At 49.7% G+C, this 13,473-nt stretch overlaps 1 protein-coding gene across 1 annotated transcript in view; it reads left to right on the top strand.

Annotated features, from left to right (window-relative positions):
- The window catches only part of LOC132588730 (thioredoxin domain-containing protein 16-like), a 91,310-nt gene extending 78,454 nt beyond the window's left edge, over window positions 1–12,856 (top strand). The window contains 4 exon segments of the mRNA XM_060261118.1: window positions 35–195; window positions 2,534–2,727; window positions 12,568–12,801; window positions 12,804–12,856. Coding sequence (XP_060117101.1) covers window positions 35–195; window positions 2,534–2,727; window positions 12,568–12,801; window positions 12,804–12,856 — 642 coding nt within the window.
- The last annotated feature ends 617 nt before the right edge of the window (window positions 12,857–13,473 follow it).

The raw sequence follows: 13,473 nt of genomic DNA, 5'->3' as shown, positions 1-13,473 counted from the left end.
CGCCACATCGGTGCCTTCTGTTCTCCCGTTGCAGCCGGAAATCACCGTGGGAAACCTGCCAGAGTACTTCCAGTCGCAGAAGCCCATGGTCATCTTCTTCAGCAGCGGCGTTCTAAGCCAGGCAGATGAAGGCGTGATTAGGCTTTTGGCCAAAGAGGAGAACCGCCAATCCTTCCTCGCCTGCTGGCTGAACCTGTAAGCACGCGGTGGGCTCAGGGGACTTCACTTTTGAGGTGCGATCCTCCACTTTCCTAGTTTGTCCAGGCGGCAGCCCTGGAGTGTGCTGTCGTCGCTCACAACAGCAGTTCACAACAGTTCAGTTTATTATTACAGTCATTGACCAGAACATTTTATTTATTCATTCATTCATTCATTCATTCATTCATTCATTCTATGACTTCTATCCCGCCCTTCCCATAAAATGGCTCAGGGCGGCTCACAGCAAACAATAAAAACAGAGTTTAAAATATTATTACATATATAAACATTTAAAAAATCAGAGCAGCATTTAAAAACCTAAGCCTTAAAATCTTAACATCACATCTAAACAGTATGAGTCGCAGAAGTCTAATAAGCTACATTTATTTCCCAGTCAGGCGTAGGCTAGCCGGAAGAGGGTTGTCTTACAGGCCCTGCGGAACTGAGTGTAACGTACTCAGACGGGAGACGCGAATAGGGCAACATTCTTTATTGGGAGCACGTTGCAAGAGAGCGAACATGCGGGCCGGGTCCCATTATGTACAATCCCTGGTACAGCCTTCTGGACAGGACAGGCCAATCCTGACCCGTTAAACTTCCCGCCACAGCTGGTGATTGGCGGGGGGTTCCGCGCCCTACGCTGGAGCGCCTGGGACAGCCCAGTCGCCTCTGCGCATGGGCGCGTGTAGCTGACGATACACTACACCGAGCAAGGTCCCGCAGGGCCCTCACCTCTTCCGGCAGCTGGTTCCACCATGTAGGGGCCATTGTGGAAAAGGCCCTGTCTCTAGTTGTCTTAAGACGGACTTCCTTCGGCCCGGGGATGGTGAGAAGGTTTTGAGTCCCAGACCTCAGTACTCTCTGGGGAACATGTGGGGAGAGACGGTCCTTCAGGTAGGCAGGTCCCAGGCCATATAGGGCTTTAAAGGTAATATAGGGCTTTAGCCATCTAGAACAACCTTAAAAGTACCATTTGTAAATTATACACCAAGTATCTATGGCTGCAACCGCACACACTAAATAATGCACTTTGAATCCACTTTCAAAGGACTTTCGAACTGGATTTTGCCACTTCACACAGTAAAATCCGGTCGGAAAGCGCATTGAAAGCGCGTGGAAAGGGCATTATTTAGCGTGTGGGGTTGCAGCCTAAGTGTGAGGTTGTGTAAATGGTTAGAACAGGGATATCTGTTGGAAATGGAACAGGCGGGATTTCTTCAGGGCCGTTCTGCTTTAGAACCTGCGTATTAAAATTTGATGACTTGAGGGTTAAAACAGTAAAAAAAGAATTTAAAAGATTATCATTTAGCCCTTTAAACCGTTTTTTAAAAGTCACTTTTAAAATTTGTTAAAAGATTTACAGTTTGGCCTATCTGTCCCGCTTTTTGCGTTCTTTATCAGCCTGGGAACAGACCCTAGCCCACCTGTCTTGTTGTTTGGTGGTTCCTGTCTGACAATCTAATTTGAGTTTATTTGATCTGGCAGGGAACCTTTCTAACAGCGGACGTTGTAGCCAACTTACAGTGACCCCACAGGGTTTTAAGGCAAGAGATGAGCAAAGGTCGGTCAAATGAGTCCCCAGGTTGCTGGGGGGAAAACGTAGATGACTGGGGAAGGCAAGGGCAAACCACCCCATAAAAAGTATGCAGTGAAAACGTCGTGATGCGTCACCCCAGAGTCAGAAACGACTGGTGCTTGTAGAGGGGACTACCTCTACCTTTTCTTTGTCTCACTTGAGAGAGCATTTTACAAAGCAGGAGTCAAGTGGCACCTTTAAAACCAACTTTTATTCAGAAGTTAAACTTTCATGTGCTAAAAACACACTTCTTCAGACGAGGAGATCAGGTATAGTGTGATACAGAGTGTGGGACTGGATGGGCCACTGGCCTGATCCAACAGGGCTTCTCTGATGTTCTTATGTGACACAGAGTGTTGGACTGGATGGGCCAATGGCCTGATCCAACATGGCTTCTCTTATGTCTTATGTGACAAAGAGTGTTGGATTGGATGGGCCATTGGCCTGATCCAACATGGCTTCTCTTATGTTCTTCTGTGACACAGAGTGTTGGACTGGATGGGCCATTGGTCTGATCCAACATGGCTTCTCTTCTGTTCTTATGGCAAACCACCCCGTAAAAAGTCTGCTGTGAAAATATTGTGAAAGCAACGTCACCCCAGAGTCGGAAATGACTGGTGCTTGCACAGGGGACCTTTCCTTTCCCTTTTTTTTTCAGTTTACCATTGGCTGCCTCTGTGTAGCAACCCTGGACTTCCTTGGTGGTCTCCCATCCCAGTCCTAACTTGCTCCTTGCTCTTCCGCTCTTCTTTCCTGCAGCGAGAACACCCCCGTGGGCAGAGGGATCCTGAAGGCCTATGTTGGAAGTCCTTTCCCTCCCTTGCCTCTCCTCGTTTGGGTCAACCCCCATTCCGGGGGTCAGGTGTTTGCGTTTCCTTCTGGTCAGTCCATCACCGAAGCCAACGTCCTCTCTTGGATCGAGAAGCTCAAGTCCGGCCTGGAAGTTCCCAGCAGTGAGTATTGCCAGGGTGTGGCCAGCGAGCCAAAACGCTCTTATTTCGCACGTGCTCCAATTTGGGGCGTCCAAAGAAGAAGAAGATGATATTGGATTTATATCCCGCCCTCCACTCCGAAGAGTCTCAGAGCGGCTCACAATCTCCTTTCCCTTCCTCCCCCACAACAGACACCCTGTGAGGTAGATGAAGATATTGGATTTATATCCCACCCTCCACTCCGAAGAGTCTCAGAGCGGCTCACAATCTCCTTTACCTTCCTCCCCCACAACAGACACCCTGTGAGGTAGATGAAGATATTGGATTTATATCCTGCCCTCCACTTCGAAGAGTCTCAGAGTGGCCTACAATCTCCTTTCCCTTCCTCAAACCCGGTTCTCCCACATATGAGTCCGCACACTTAACCACTACACCAAACTGGCTCTCCCAAAGGTTCAAAGCTGAGATTAGCCCCCTCAGGAGCAAAATCCACCCAGTATTTTTTTTTAAACATATAAGTTTATTTTAAAAATTCCAAGTCAGACAGAACTTTCAATTCCATATATAACAAAATTCTACTGTGCTGCAAAATTTGGTGGTATGTATAACATTGTAGGACATCTTCTTTAGCATTTTAAGATTACGTCCGGTTCGCCAGTCGATCAGTCAGTCGATAAATAAACATCGTATTAAGGATAAATGAACTGGTAATTGGGCTACGAATAATGCCTTGTTCCATCCCAAGCCGAACGAAAGGGAATATTTAAATAAAAAGAGAAAGAGGAGACAGCATGTTAGAAAGAATTACAGCGAGAGGAATGGAAGGTAAGTTGTGTTAATAGGTAAGATGTTTTTAGATTCAGTGTATTCCAGAAACGGAAGCCATTTTTCTTCAAAAATGCCGGACAAGGAAAGTTGTGCCGTGATTTTCTCCATGATTAAAATGTCCCAGGTTTTTGTAAACCAGAGTTCAAGTGATGGTCGGGTGTTTGTTTTCCACAGAGCTGCTATAGCCGTTGTAGCAGCTGTAAGAAGACTTCCGGTCAGTTCGTGAGCAATCATCCAGTATTGTCCACTCAGACTGGCAGCCTCTCTCCAGGGTCTCACACGGAGGTCTTTCCCATCACCTCCTGCCTTGCCCTTTCTAACTGGAGATGCCGGGGATTGAACCTGGGACCTCCTGCATGCCAGGCAGATGCTCAGCCACTGAGCTACAGCCCGACTTCATGGCTCTCCAGGGTCTCACACGGAGGTCTTTCCCATCACCTCCTGCCTGGCCCTTTCTAACTGGAGATGCCGGGGATTGAACCTGGGACCTCCTGCATGCCAGGCAGATGCTCAGCCACTGAGCTACAGCCCGACTTCATGGCTCTCCAGGGTCTCACACGGAGGTCTTTCCCATCACCTCCTGCCTGGCCCTTTCTAACTGGAGATGCCGGGGATTGAACCTGGGACCTCCTGCATGCCAGGCAGATGCTCAGCCACTGAGCTACAGCCCGACTTCATGGCTCTCCAGGGTCTCACACGGAGGTCTTTCCCATCACCTCCTGCCTTGCCCTTTCTAACTGGAGATGCCGGGGATTGAACCTGGGACCTCCTGCATGCCAGGCAGATGCTCAGCCACTGAGCTACAGCCCGACTTCATGGCTCTCCAGGGTCTCACACGGAGGTCTTTCCCATCACCTCCTGCCTGGCCCTTTCTAACTGGAGATGCCGGGGATTGAACCTGGGACCTCCTGCATGCCAGGCAGATGCTCAGCCACTGAGCTACAGCCCGACTTCATGGCTCTCCAGGGTCTCACACGGAGGTCTTTCCCATCACCTCCTGCCTGGCCCTTTCTAACTGGAGATGCCGGGGATTGAACCTGGGACCTCCTGCATGCCAGGCAGATGCTCAGCCACTGAGCTACAGCCCGACTTCATGGCTCTCCAGGGTCTCACACGGAGGTCTTTCCCATCACCTCCTGCCTGGCCCTTTCTAACTGGAGATGCCGGGGATTGAACCTGGGACCTCCTGCATGCCAGGCAGATGCTCAGCCACTGAGCTACAGCCCGACTTCATGGCTCTCCAGGGTCTCACACGGAGGTCTTTCCCATCACCTCCTGCCTGGCCCTTTCTAACTGGAGATGCCGGGGATTGAACCTGGGACCTCCTGCATGCCAGGCAGATACTCAGCCACTGAGCTACAGCCCTTCCCCGACTCGACCTTCCTTCATCCAAGCCTGTACATGGGCAATTTACTGAGAATGTGATTCCTTTTGCAAGAAATCCTATTCAAATTGGGGGATTTTCACTCCCCGGCCAGAAGAACTCATTTATTTTATTTATTTAAATTTATTTCATTGATACCTAACCTTTCTCCCTAGTGGGGATCCAAAGTAGCCGACATCATTCTTCTCTCCGCTGTTGTATCCTCATGACAACCCTGCAAGATAGGCTAGGCTGAGAGAGTGCAGCCAGCCAAGGTGAACTTCCACAGCACAAGATGGGGTGGATCCCAGAAATTAGAAGAAGAAGACGATATTGGATTTATATCCTGCCCTCCACTCTGAATCTCAGAGTCTCAGAGTGGCTCACAATCTCCTTTATCTTCCTCCTCCACAACAGACACCTTGTGGGGTGGGTGGGGCTGAGAGGGCTCTCACACCAGCTGCCCGTTCAAGGACAACCTCTGAGAGAGCTATGGCTGACCCAAGGCCATTCCAGAAGCTGCAAGTGGAGGAGTGGGGAATCAAATCCGGTTCTCCCAGATAAGAGTCCGCACACTTCACCACTACACCAAACTAGCTCGACATTCTTAACCACTACGCCACACTGCTCTGTTCACACCCTACTTTTCCTCTTGACTCAAATGACGGGCTTTGTGTGTTCGCCCTGTAGCGTTTTCTATGCCCCCTCCCTCTCTCCAAATTCCATGTCCGAAACCACTCTTGAATGTTCCTGCAGTTCCTAGGAAAACATCTGTAATCTCTCCCTCCGCGCCTATAAGTCATGTCTCAGTTGTTTGGATCCAGGCCCATATCTGCAGCTGGAAGACCCTATAACAACCCCAAAAAGTCACTCAAGAGAAAAGAAATCAAAGTATTACCAGTTCACGCATCTTGTTGCTCACAGAAATGAGACAGTCCCCCGAAACGGAAAAAAAAGTGATGCAGAGTGTTGTACAAGCTGCTCTTGAGAAAGCTCGTGCGCATCTATTCTGTCCGTGCTGGGCAAAAGGGGGAATTGGTATTGGCTACTGAATGCAGCATCCCCAAAATCTCAGCAGTCTCTCCTTTCTTATTTATTTATCGTTTAAAGCAGGTTTCTAGTCCTCAAGAGAGGGAAGTGTGACTTGAAAGCCAGTGAGGCTGTGGTTGGAGAAAAGCATAAAAGGGACGATGTATCATGTCGTTATTACGAACGGCAATTATGTAAAAGTCCCAGCTTCGTTTTAATGTTTGGCAAAGTGGGAGCAGGGGACATATGAACATATGAAGCTGCCTTATACTGAATCAGACCCTCGGTCCATCAAAGTCAGTATTGTCTTCTCAGACTGGCAGCGGCTCTCCAGGGTCTCAAGCGGAGGTTTTTCACACCTATTTGCCTGGACCCTTTTTTGGAGATGCCAGGGATTGAACCTGGGACCTTCTGCTTCCCAAGCAGATGCTCTACCACTGAGCCATCGTCCCTCCCTGGGGACGAGTCTCCCCAAAGGAAAAGGAAAGGCAGTCCTTCTCCTATGAATGTTGGGTTGCCGACTTCCAGGGGATACAGCGAACAATACAAACAGAACGTTACCTAGATTTATGGCACTTCGCACCTGCAACAACAGTCTGCTTTTTATCACCCTCCGGTGTTATTTCAGGCCTGCTTCGTCCCACGCTAACAAACACAGATCCCTATTTGTGATTCTTTTAATCTGCTAAAAACATCCCCGAGGTCCTACACCGCCCGCTTAGATTAAGAACTGCTGCTTCCGTTCCCATTTGCCTGATGAAGTCTGCTTAAGAGCGTACGAAAGCTGACATTCCGAATAAAAGCTTAGTTGGTCTTAAAGGTGCCACTTGACTCCGGCTTTGTTCTAATACAAACAGACTTCGGTGTGAGCAGGCCTGGCCCCAGGCTGAAACCCGCTCCCCTGTCCCCCCCTCCCCCAAGGTGTGGATTCGTGCCCGCTTTGCACTCGCGGCCCAATGACGTCATCGGGGGCATGAAGCGCAAGCGCTCGGCCCACATCGGCCCTGTCCCACTTCAAAGGGAGCTGGAAGGACCTCTCCCCATCTCTCTCTGAAGCGGGAGAGGGCCGGGGATGGGGCAGCCTGAGCCGCGCATTCTCTCAAGAACGTGCAGCTTGGTCTGTCCTTGCTCCCCCCCCCCTCAACTTCACCGAGGCTTCCCATTCCCCAGCAAGGCCCAGACGGCAGCAGGCGCGCTCCGAGCCGGACTCTGAGTGCCCTCGCTGCTGTGCCCCCCCCTGCTGAGGCTTTGCAAACCTCAGCCAGGTCAGGAAGTTAGCGGGTGAGGAGAGGGGGCACCTCATGGCGTCTCTAGGCCAGGTGGCGCCCCTAGACGGAGAGCCAGTTTGGTGTAGTGGTTAAGTGGGCGGACTCTTATCTGGGAGAACCGGGTTTGATTCCCCACTCCTCCACTTGCAGCTGCTGGAATGGCCTTGGGTCAGCCATAGCTCTGGCAGAGATGTCCTTGAAAGGGCAGCTGTTGTGAGAGCCATCTCAGCCCCACCCACCTCACAAGGTGTCTGTTGTGGGGGAGGAAGGGAAAGAAGATTGTAGGCCGCTCTGAGACTCTGTCCTTGGAAGGGCAGCTGCTGGGAGAGCCCTCTCCAGCCCCACCCACCTCACAGGGTGCCTGTTGTGGGGGAGGAAGGGAAAGGAGATTGTAGGCCGCTCTGAGACTCTGTCCTTGGAAGGGCAGCTGCTGGGAGAACCCTCTCCAGCCCCACCCACCTCACAGGGTGTCTGTTGTGGGGGAGGAAGGGAAAGGAGATTGTAGGCTGCTCTGAGACTTTGTCCTTGAAAGGGCAGCTGCTGGGAGAGCCCTCTCCAGCCCCACCCACCTCACAGGGTGTCTGTTGTGGGGGAGGAAGGTAAAGGAGATTGTGAGCCGCTCTGAGACTCTTCGGAGTGGAGGGCAGGATATAAATCCAATATCTTCTTCCTACTTGACCTACTCCCATGCACCGGCCCCGGGTGTAAGTAATACAGAAACAGACTATGCACTGAAAAAATACAGTAGTGTGCATATTTGCTCTCTTGAAGCACTGAAAACGTACGTTCGTCAAGTCCTTTTACAAAGTATCAACGCATATCGCTGTATAGTGACTGCAATAGCCACACTCCAAGGTTCACACAGGCAACATCTACTTAAGACCTGGTGCTCTTTAGCTTGGAGAAATGCCGCCTGCGGGGTGACGTGATAGAGGTTGACAAGATGATGCCTGGGATGGAGAAAGTAGAGAAAGAAGTGGTTTTCTCCCTTTCTCACAATACAAGAACTCGTGGGCATTAGATGAAATTGCTCAGCAGTCAGGTTAAAATGGATAAAAGGAAGTCCTTCTTCACCCAAAGGGTGATTAATATGTGGAATTCACTGCCACGGGAGGTGGTGGTGGCTACAAGCATAGCCAGCTTTAAGAGGGGATTGAATAAAAATATGGAGCAGAGGTCCATCCGTGGCTATTAGTCACAGTATATATGTGTGTGTGTGTGTATACACTCACACATATATTGGCCACTGTGTGACACAGTGTTGGATTGGATGGGCCATTGGCCTGATCCAACATGGCTGCTCTTATGTGACACAGAGTGTTGGACTGGATGGGCCATTGGCCTGATCCAACATGGCTTCTCTTATGTTCTTACGCTCTAACACTCCTTTGTAAATTTCAATGTCCAAAGTGACGTCTTAATCAATGTTGACCCGGAGCCGGGCACCTGGAGGGGTTTCAGCAAAAGTCCACACAAAGTGAGAAAGAGAACTTGCCTCTTCCAGAATTTAAGGCCGTTTTGGCACTTTTCATCTGGGTGTAGAAGCTTCGAGAGACTGTGTCGATCCAAGCATAAGAAGGTGTTATCTGTGGCTCCGTTAAAAATGATTTGTATGAGAGACTGAAGAGAAGAGCACCGAAACTGCCTTAAATTCCGGAAGAGGCAGACTGCCATCCACTTTCTCCTCCCAAGAACGTGAAAGGTTTTCCTTAAAGCATCCCATAATGTACTGATGCTGTAAGATGGGCCTGTGTCACAAATGGAGTACCAAATTCCATTTTCTTCTGAAACTGGAGTCAGGAGGGACATCTTTAGAGAAATGTTCTAACCACAGAATCCTCTCAGAAAGGAGCGTTCGTTTCCAGTTTCCCTCTCACACCCCTCTGTCGTGCCACAAAGTGCGTCCTGTTGACCTTTCCTTCCTGGCAGTGTGATAACGCGGGTCCTGTTGCATCCTGGGATATGTTCCCATCATACCGATGACAGTAATGGAGTTGCTGAAAGGCACTCAGCAGTAGGCACATCGATGGTGTGGTGAGGAAGCAGATTCTGCAAGGGCTAGGGAAATTCATTAAGATCTCCCTTCCCCTACATTTTTATCCCTCCCTTCCTCCAGTCATCTGGGGGTGACGTCCACGGTTCTCTCTTCCCAGTTTTATTCTCACGACAACCCTGCGAGGTAGGTTAGGCTGAGAGGATGTGACTGACCCAAAGTCACTCATTGGGTTTCGGGATAGAGTCGGAACTCGAACTCAGGTTTCCGGGATGATCCTACTCCAGAACTCTAACCACCAAACCCCACTAGAGAAAGGAAACTGAGGAACTGTCAGACGTATTCTCTATTGGATGGAAGGATGAAATAGAAACATTTAAATTAAGTAGATAAATTTAGATTTCCCCCCCCCCTCCAATACTGCAGATGTGATTGTTTTTTCCCCCAGTGTCGCCACACCATCTAAAATAGGTAAATTTTCTCTATCCTTCATTTATATCCCGTCTCCTCCCCCTCAGCCATGAAGCTCGCGGGGCAACCTTGCGTCAGTCGCTCTCTCAGCAAAACCCGCCCCACAAGGTTGTTGTGAAGATTAAATGAGGAAAGGAGAATGATATATGCCACTCCTGAGTTCTTTACAGCAGCAGTCCCTAACCTTTTGGCATCAAGGATCGGTTTTGTGGGAGACAGTTTTTCCACAGACCGGGGGTGGGGTGCAGGATGACACAATTGTGCACTTTATTTCTATTAGTTTGGTGTAGTGGTTAAGTGCGGGGTCTCTTATCTGGGAGAACGGGGTTTGATTCCCCACTCCTCCACTTTCAGCTGCTGGAATGGACTTGGGTCAGCCAGAGCTCTCGTAGGAGTTGTCCTCAAAAGGGCAGCTTCTGGGAAAGCTCTCTCAGTCCCACCCACCTCACAGGGTGTCTGTTGTGGGGGAGGAAGGGAAAGGAGATTGTGAGCCGCTCTGAGATTCGGAGTGGAGGGTGGGATATAAATTCAATGATGTCTTCTTCTTACATTGCAATATATAATGAAATAATTCTACAACTCACGGCCCAGTTGCTAACAGGCCACAGACTGGTACTGGTCCACGGACCAGGGATTGGGGACCTCTTATCGGATACATGAGGTAAAAAATGTACTAGATCGAATGGCAGTAACACAATAGATTGGATCCCATAGATTCATTCTGCTAAAAGCCATGTAAGTAAACTTTTCACTATCCTTACTGTTTCTCAGTATCTCTGGCTGTTAATGGCCAGTTTGTCTCAAAAAGGACTTGAAGAAGAGGCTGGATTTATACCCTAACCTTCACTACCCGAAGGAGTCTCGAAGCGACTTACAATCTCCTTCCCTTCCTCTCCCCACAACAGACACCCTGTGAGGAAGGTGGGGCTGAGAGAGCTCTTTCAAGCACTGCTCTTGAGAGAATAGCTCTCAGAGAACTTGTGGCTGACTCAAGACCACACAAGCAGGCTGCACGTGGAGGAGTGGGGAATCAAACCCAGTTTTCCCTGATTAGAGTCCGCGCTCTTAACCACCTCCCCAAACTTGCTGTTGTAACATTCTGGAATATGCTCTGGCTTTGCTGAATTTCCAGAGGAAGAGAATACCTCTCCATACACCACCGAAGTTTTGGCAATCTGTAGAACAGGGGTCCTGAACACCTTTCCTGGCACCTGCCAAATTTTTTTTGAAACATGGGTAGGGCTAGGTGGGGCTTTTGCCTTGTCAGGCTTCTAATTGGTTACACAGATTAGAAAGCATGCTGGCTTAACTGAGCTTCGACCTGGAATGTTGAAGAGGTGCTTATTTGAGTTTTATATATAAAACTTTACTCCCTGACATTTTGTGTCGGCTCCGCCTCCTGTGGCAGCCATTTTGTGGCTGGTTCTGCCTCCTCTGGCAGCCATTTTGTGGTTGGTTCTGCCTCCTCTGGCAGCCATTTTGTGGTTGGTTCTGCCTCCTCTGGCAGCCATTTTGTGACTGGTTCTGCCTCCTCTGGCAGCCATTTTGTGACTGGTTCTGCCTCCTCTGGCAGCCATTTTGTGACTGGTTCTGCCTCCTCTGGCAGCCATTTTGTGGTTGGTTCTGCCTCCTCTGGCAGCCATTTTGTGACTGGTTCTGCCTCCTCTGGCAGCCATTTTGTGATTATGCCCATCTCCACGTGTCAGAGTTCCAGAGGTGTCCACAGGCTCAAAACGTTCAGGGACCTCTGGTATAGACAATACACAAGAGTTTATTCTTGGTTGATCATGAGGGTGAAGGGGCCCTTCTGCCTAGGCTGGAGCACACATAAAATAAAGTAAATACATTGCAGATTTCGTTTTGACAGAATAGGCTTGAATCCACCAAAGTGTTTCCACAGATGGAAGGGTTTCCTCCTGAGGAGCCCAGCTTTCTTGCCTCCCTCCTCACGCAAAGAGGTGTGGAAGTCACACTGCATGGGGAGAAATCCTTCACTCCAGGGAAACGCTCTAGAGCAGGAGTTCTCAACGTGGGGCCTGTGGTTGCCATGGCAGCCGCTGGGATCTTTCCCGGTGCCCACTGTTTATACAAAGTGGGTGGGGGCTTTTGCCCAGCAAGGTTTTTATTGGCTGTGCTCTTTTTAAAAATACTGCTTCGGCAGCAGCTACCACCGCGGCACAAGGACCTGCAACAGCCATTTTGTGCCTGGCTCCGCCTCCTGAGGTAGCCATTTTGTGATTGTACTCCCCCACTCTGCGTCAGAATTCCAATAGTGCCCACAGGCTCAAAAAAGTTTTGGGCTACGACTTTAAGAAAACGGCAGAGACGTTTTTAATTGGATTACAATTAGAAAAATTTCCAAAAGAAGACAGGACTCTAATTTGGTACCTGCTATCAGCTGCTAGGACATTATACGCGCAGCTTTGGAAGCAAGAAAAAATACCGGAGAAATGGGACTGGACCATGAAAGTTTTATCGTGGAGTGAAATGGACAAACTAACTAGAACACTAAGAGACTATGATTTAGAGATATTCAAAAGGGAGTGGAGAAAATTTAAAGGATATATGGAGAAAACTTGGAAAGTAAAGAAATATTGGACAATTTTTTATTAGTAAGAATATATACATTGAACTTTGAGCGGTTAGAAGTGCCTTTAGTATTGATTTTGAATTTATAACCTCGGGGAAGTCAACATTGGAGGAAGGGGGGATGGAAATGTCATATGGGTTAATGCGGGAAAAACAACAACTAAGAAATAGTTAAGTTTTGTAACCATATGCTACCAATAAATTGTTTAAACGCAAAAAAGGTTGGGGACCCCTGGATTAGAGCACCCAACTGCTGACTCCAGTCTTGTCTCAGCTGCCAACAGCCTCCTGACATGTCCATGTGCCCTTTTCGCCCCCAGCAACTTTATCCGATGAAGACTGGAAGCCCCGCCTTCCTGCCTACGACTTCCTGAGCCGGATGGCCCCCTCCCTGCCCGAATTTACCATTTATAGTTGGCAGCACAGCCAGCAGGACGAGGGGGTGGCAGCCGCTGGAGAAAGCAAGACGACAGAGGTGCGGGAGGACACTGCTGAAGACGCCACTGCGGCCGAGCTGGAGAAGGCGCCGCCGACAGGCAGGGACTTGCGGGGGACAGCCCGCGCCTGGCCGCAAGGGAAAAGCAGGCAAAGCGCCACACGGAGTTGTGATGTGACCTATCACCCCAGGTTAGAGGGCGGTTCCGGAAGCTGGGGGTGGCCGTGTGGCAACCAGAAGGAAGCTGGGATCTTTTCCCTTCTTGGCTACTCCTCTAGAACTGGCCGTGAGCCTGCTCTGATGTGGGGCAAGAAGCGGAAGCTCCATATAGGGTGGCCAAGTCCAATTAAAGGAATATCTCGGGACTTTGGGGGTGGAGCCAGGAGCAAGGCTGGGACAAGCATCATTGAACTCCCAAGGGAGGTCTGGCCATCACATTGAAAGGGACCGCACACCTTTTAAATGCCTTCCCTCCATTGGAAATAATGAAGGATAGGGGCACCTTCTTTGGGGGCTCATAGAATTGGACCCCCTGGTCCAATCCTTTTAAAACTTGGAGGGTATTTTGGGGAGAGGCACCGGATGCTATGCTGCAAATGTGGTGCCTCTATCTCAAAAAACAGACCCCCGAGCCCCAGACACCCGTGGATCAATTCTCCATTATACGCTACGGGAATCGGTCTCCATAGGGAATAATGAAGTGCCCAGCAGATATTCTCCCCCCCACCCCCACTCCCCGCTTTCTGATGACCTTGAAGGCCTCCAAACCGGGGGATCCCCTGCCCCCACC

Source organism: Heteronotia binoei, chromosome 21, assembly GCF_032191835.1.
Source record: "Heteronotia binoei isolate CCM8104 ecotype False Entrance Well chromosome 21, APGP_CSIRO_Hbin_v1, whole genome shotgun sequence".
Classification (NCBI taxonomy): domain Eukaryota; kingdom Metazoa; phylum Chordata; class Lepidosauria; order Squamata; family Gekkonidae; genus Heteronotia; species Heteronotia binoei.
This window is presented reverse-complemented; position numbering and strand designations above follow the sequence as displayed.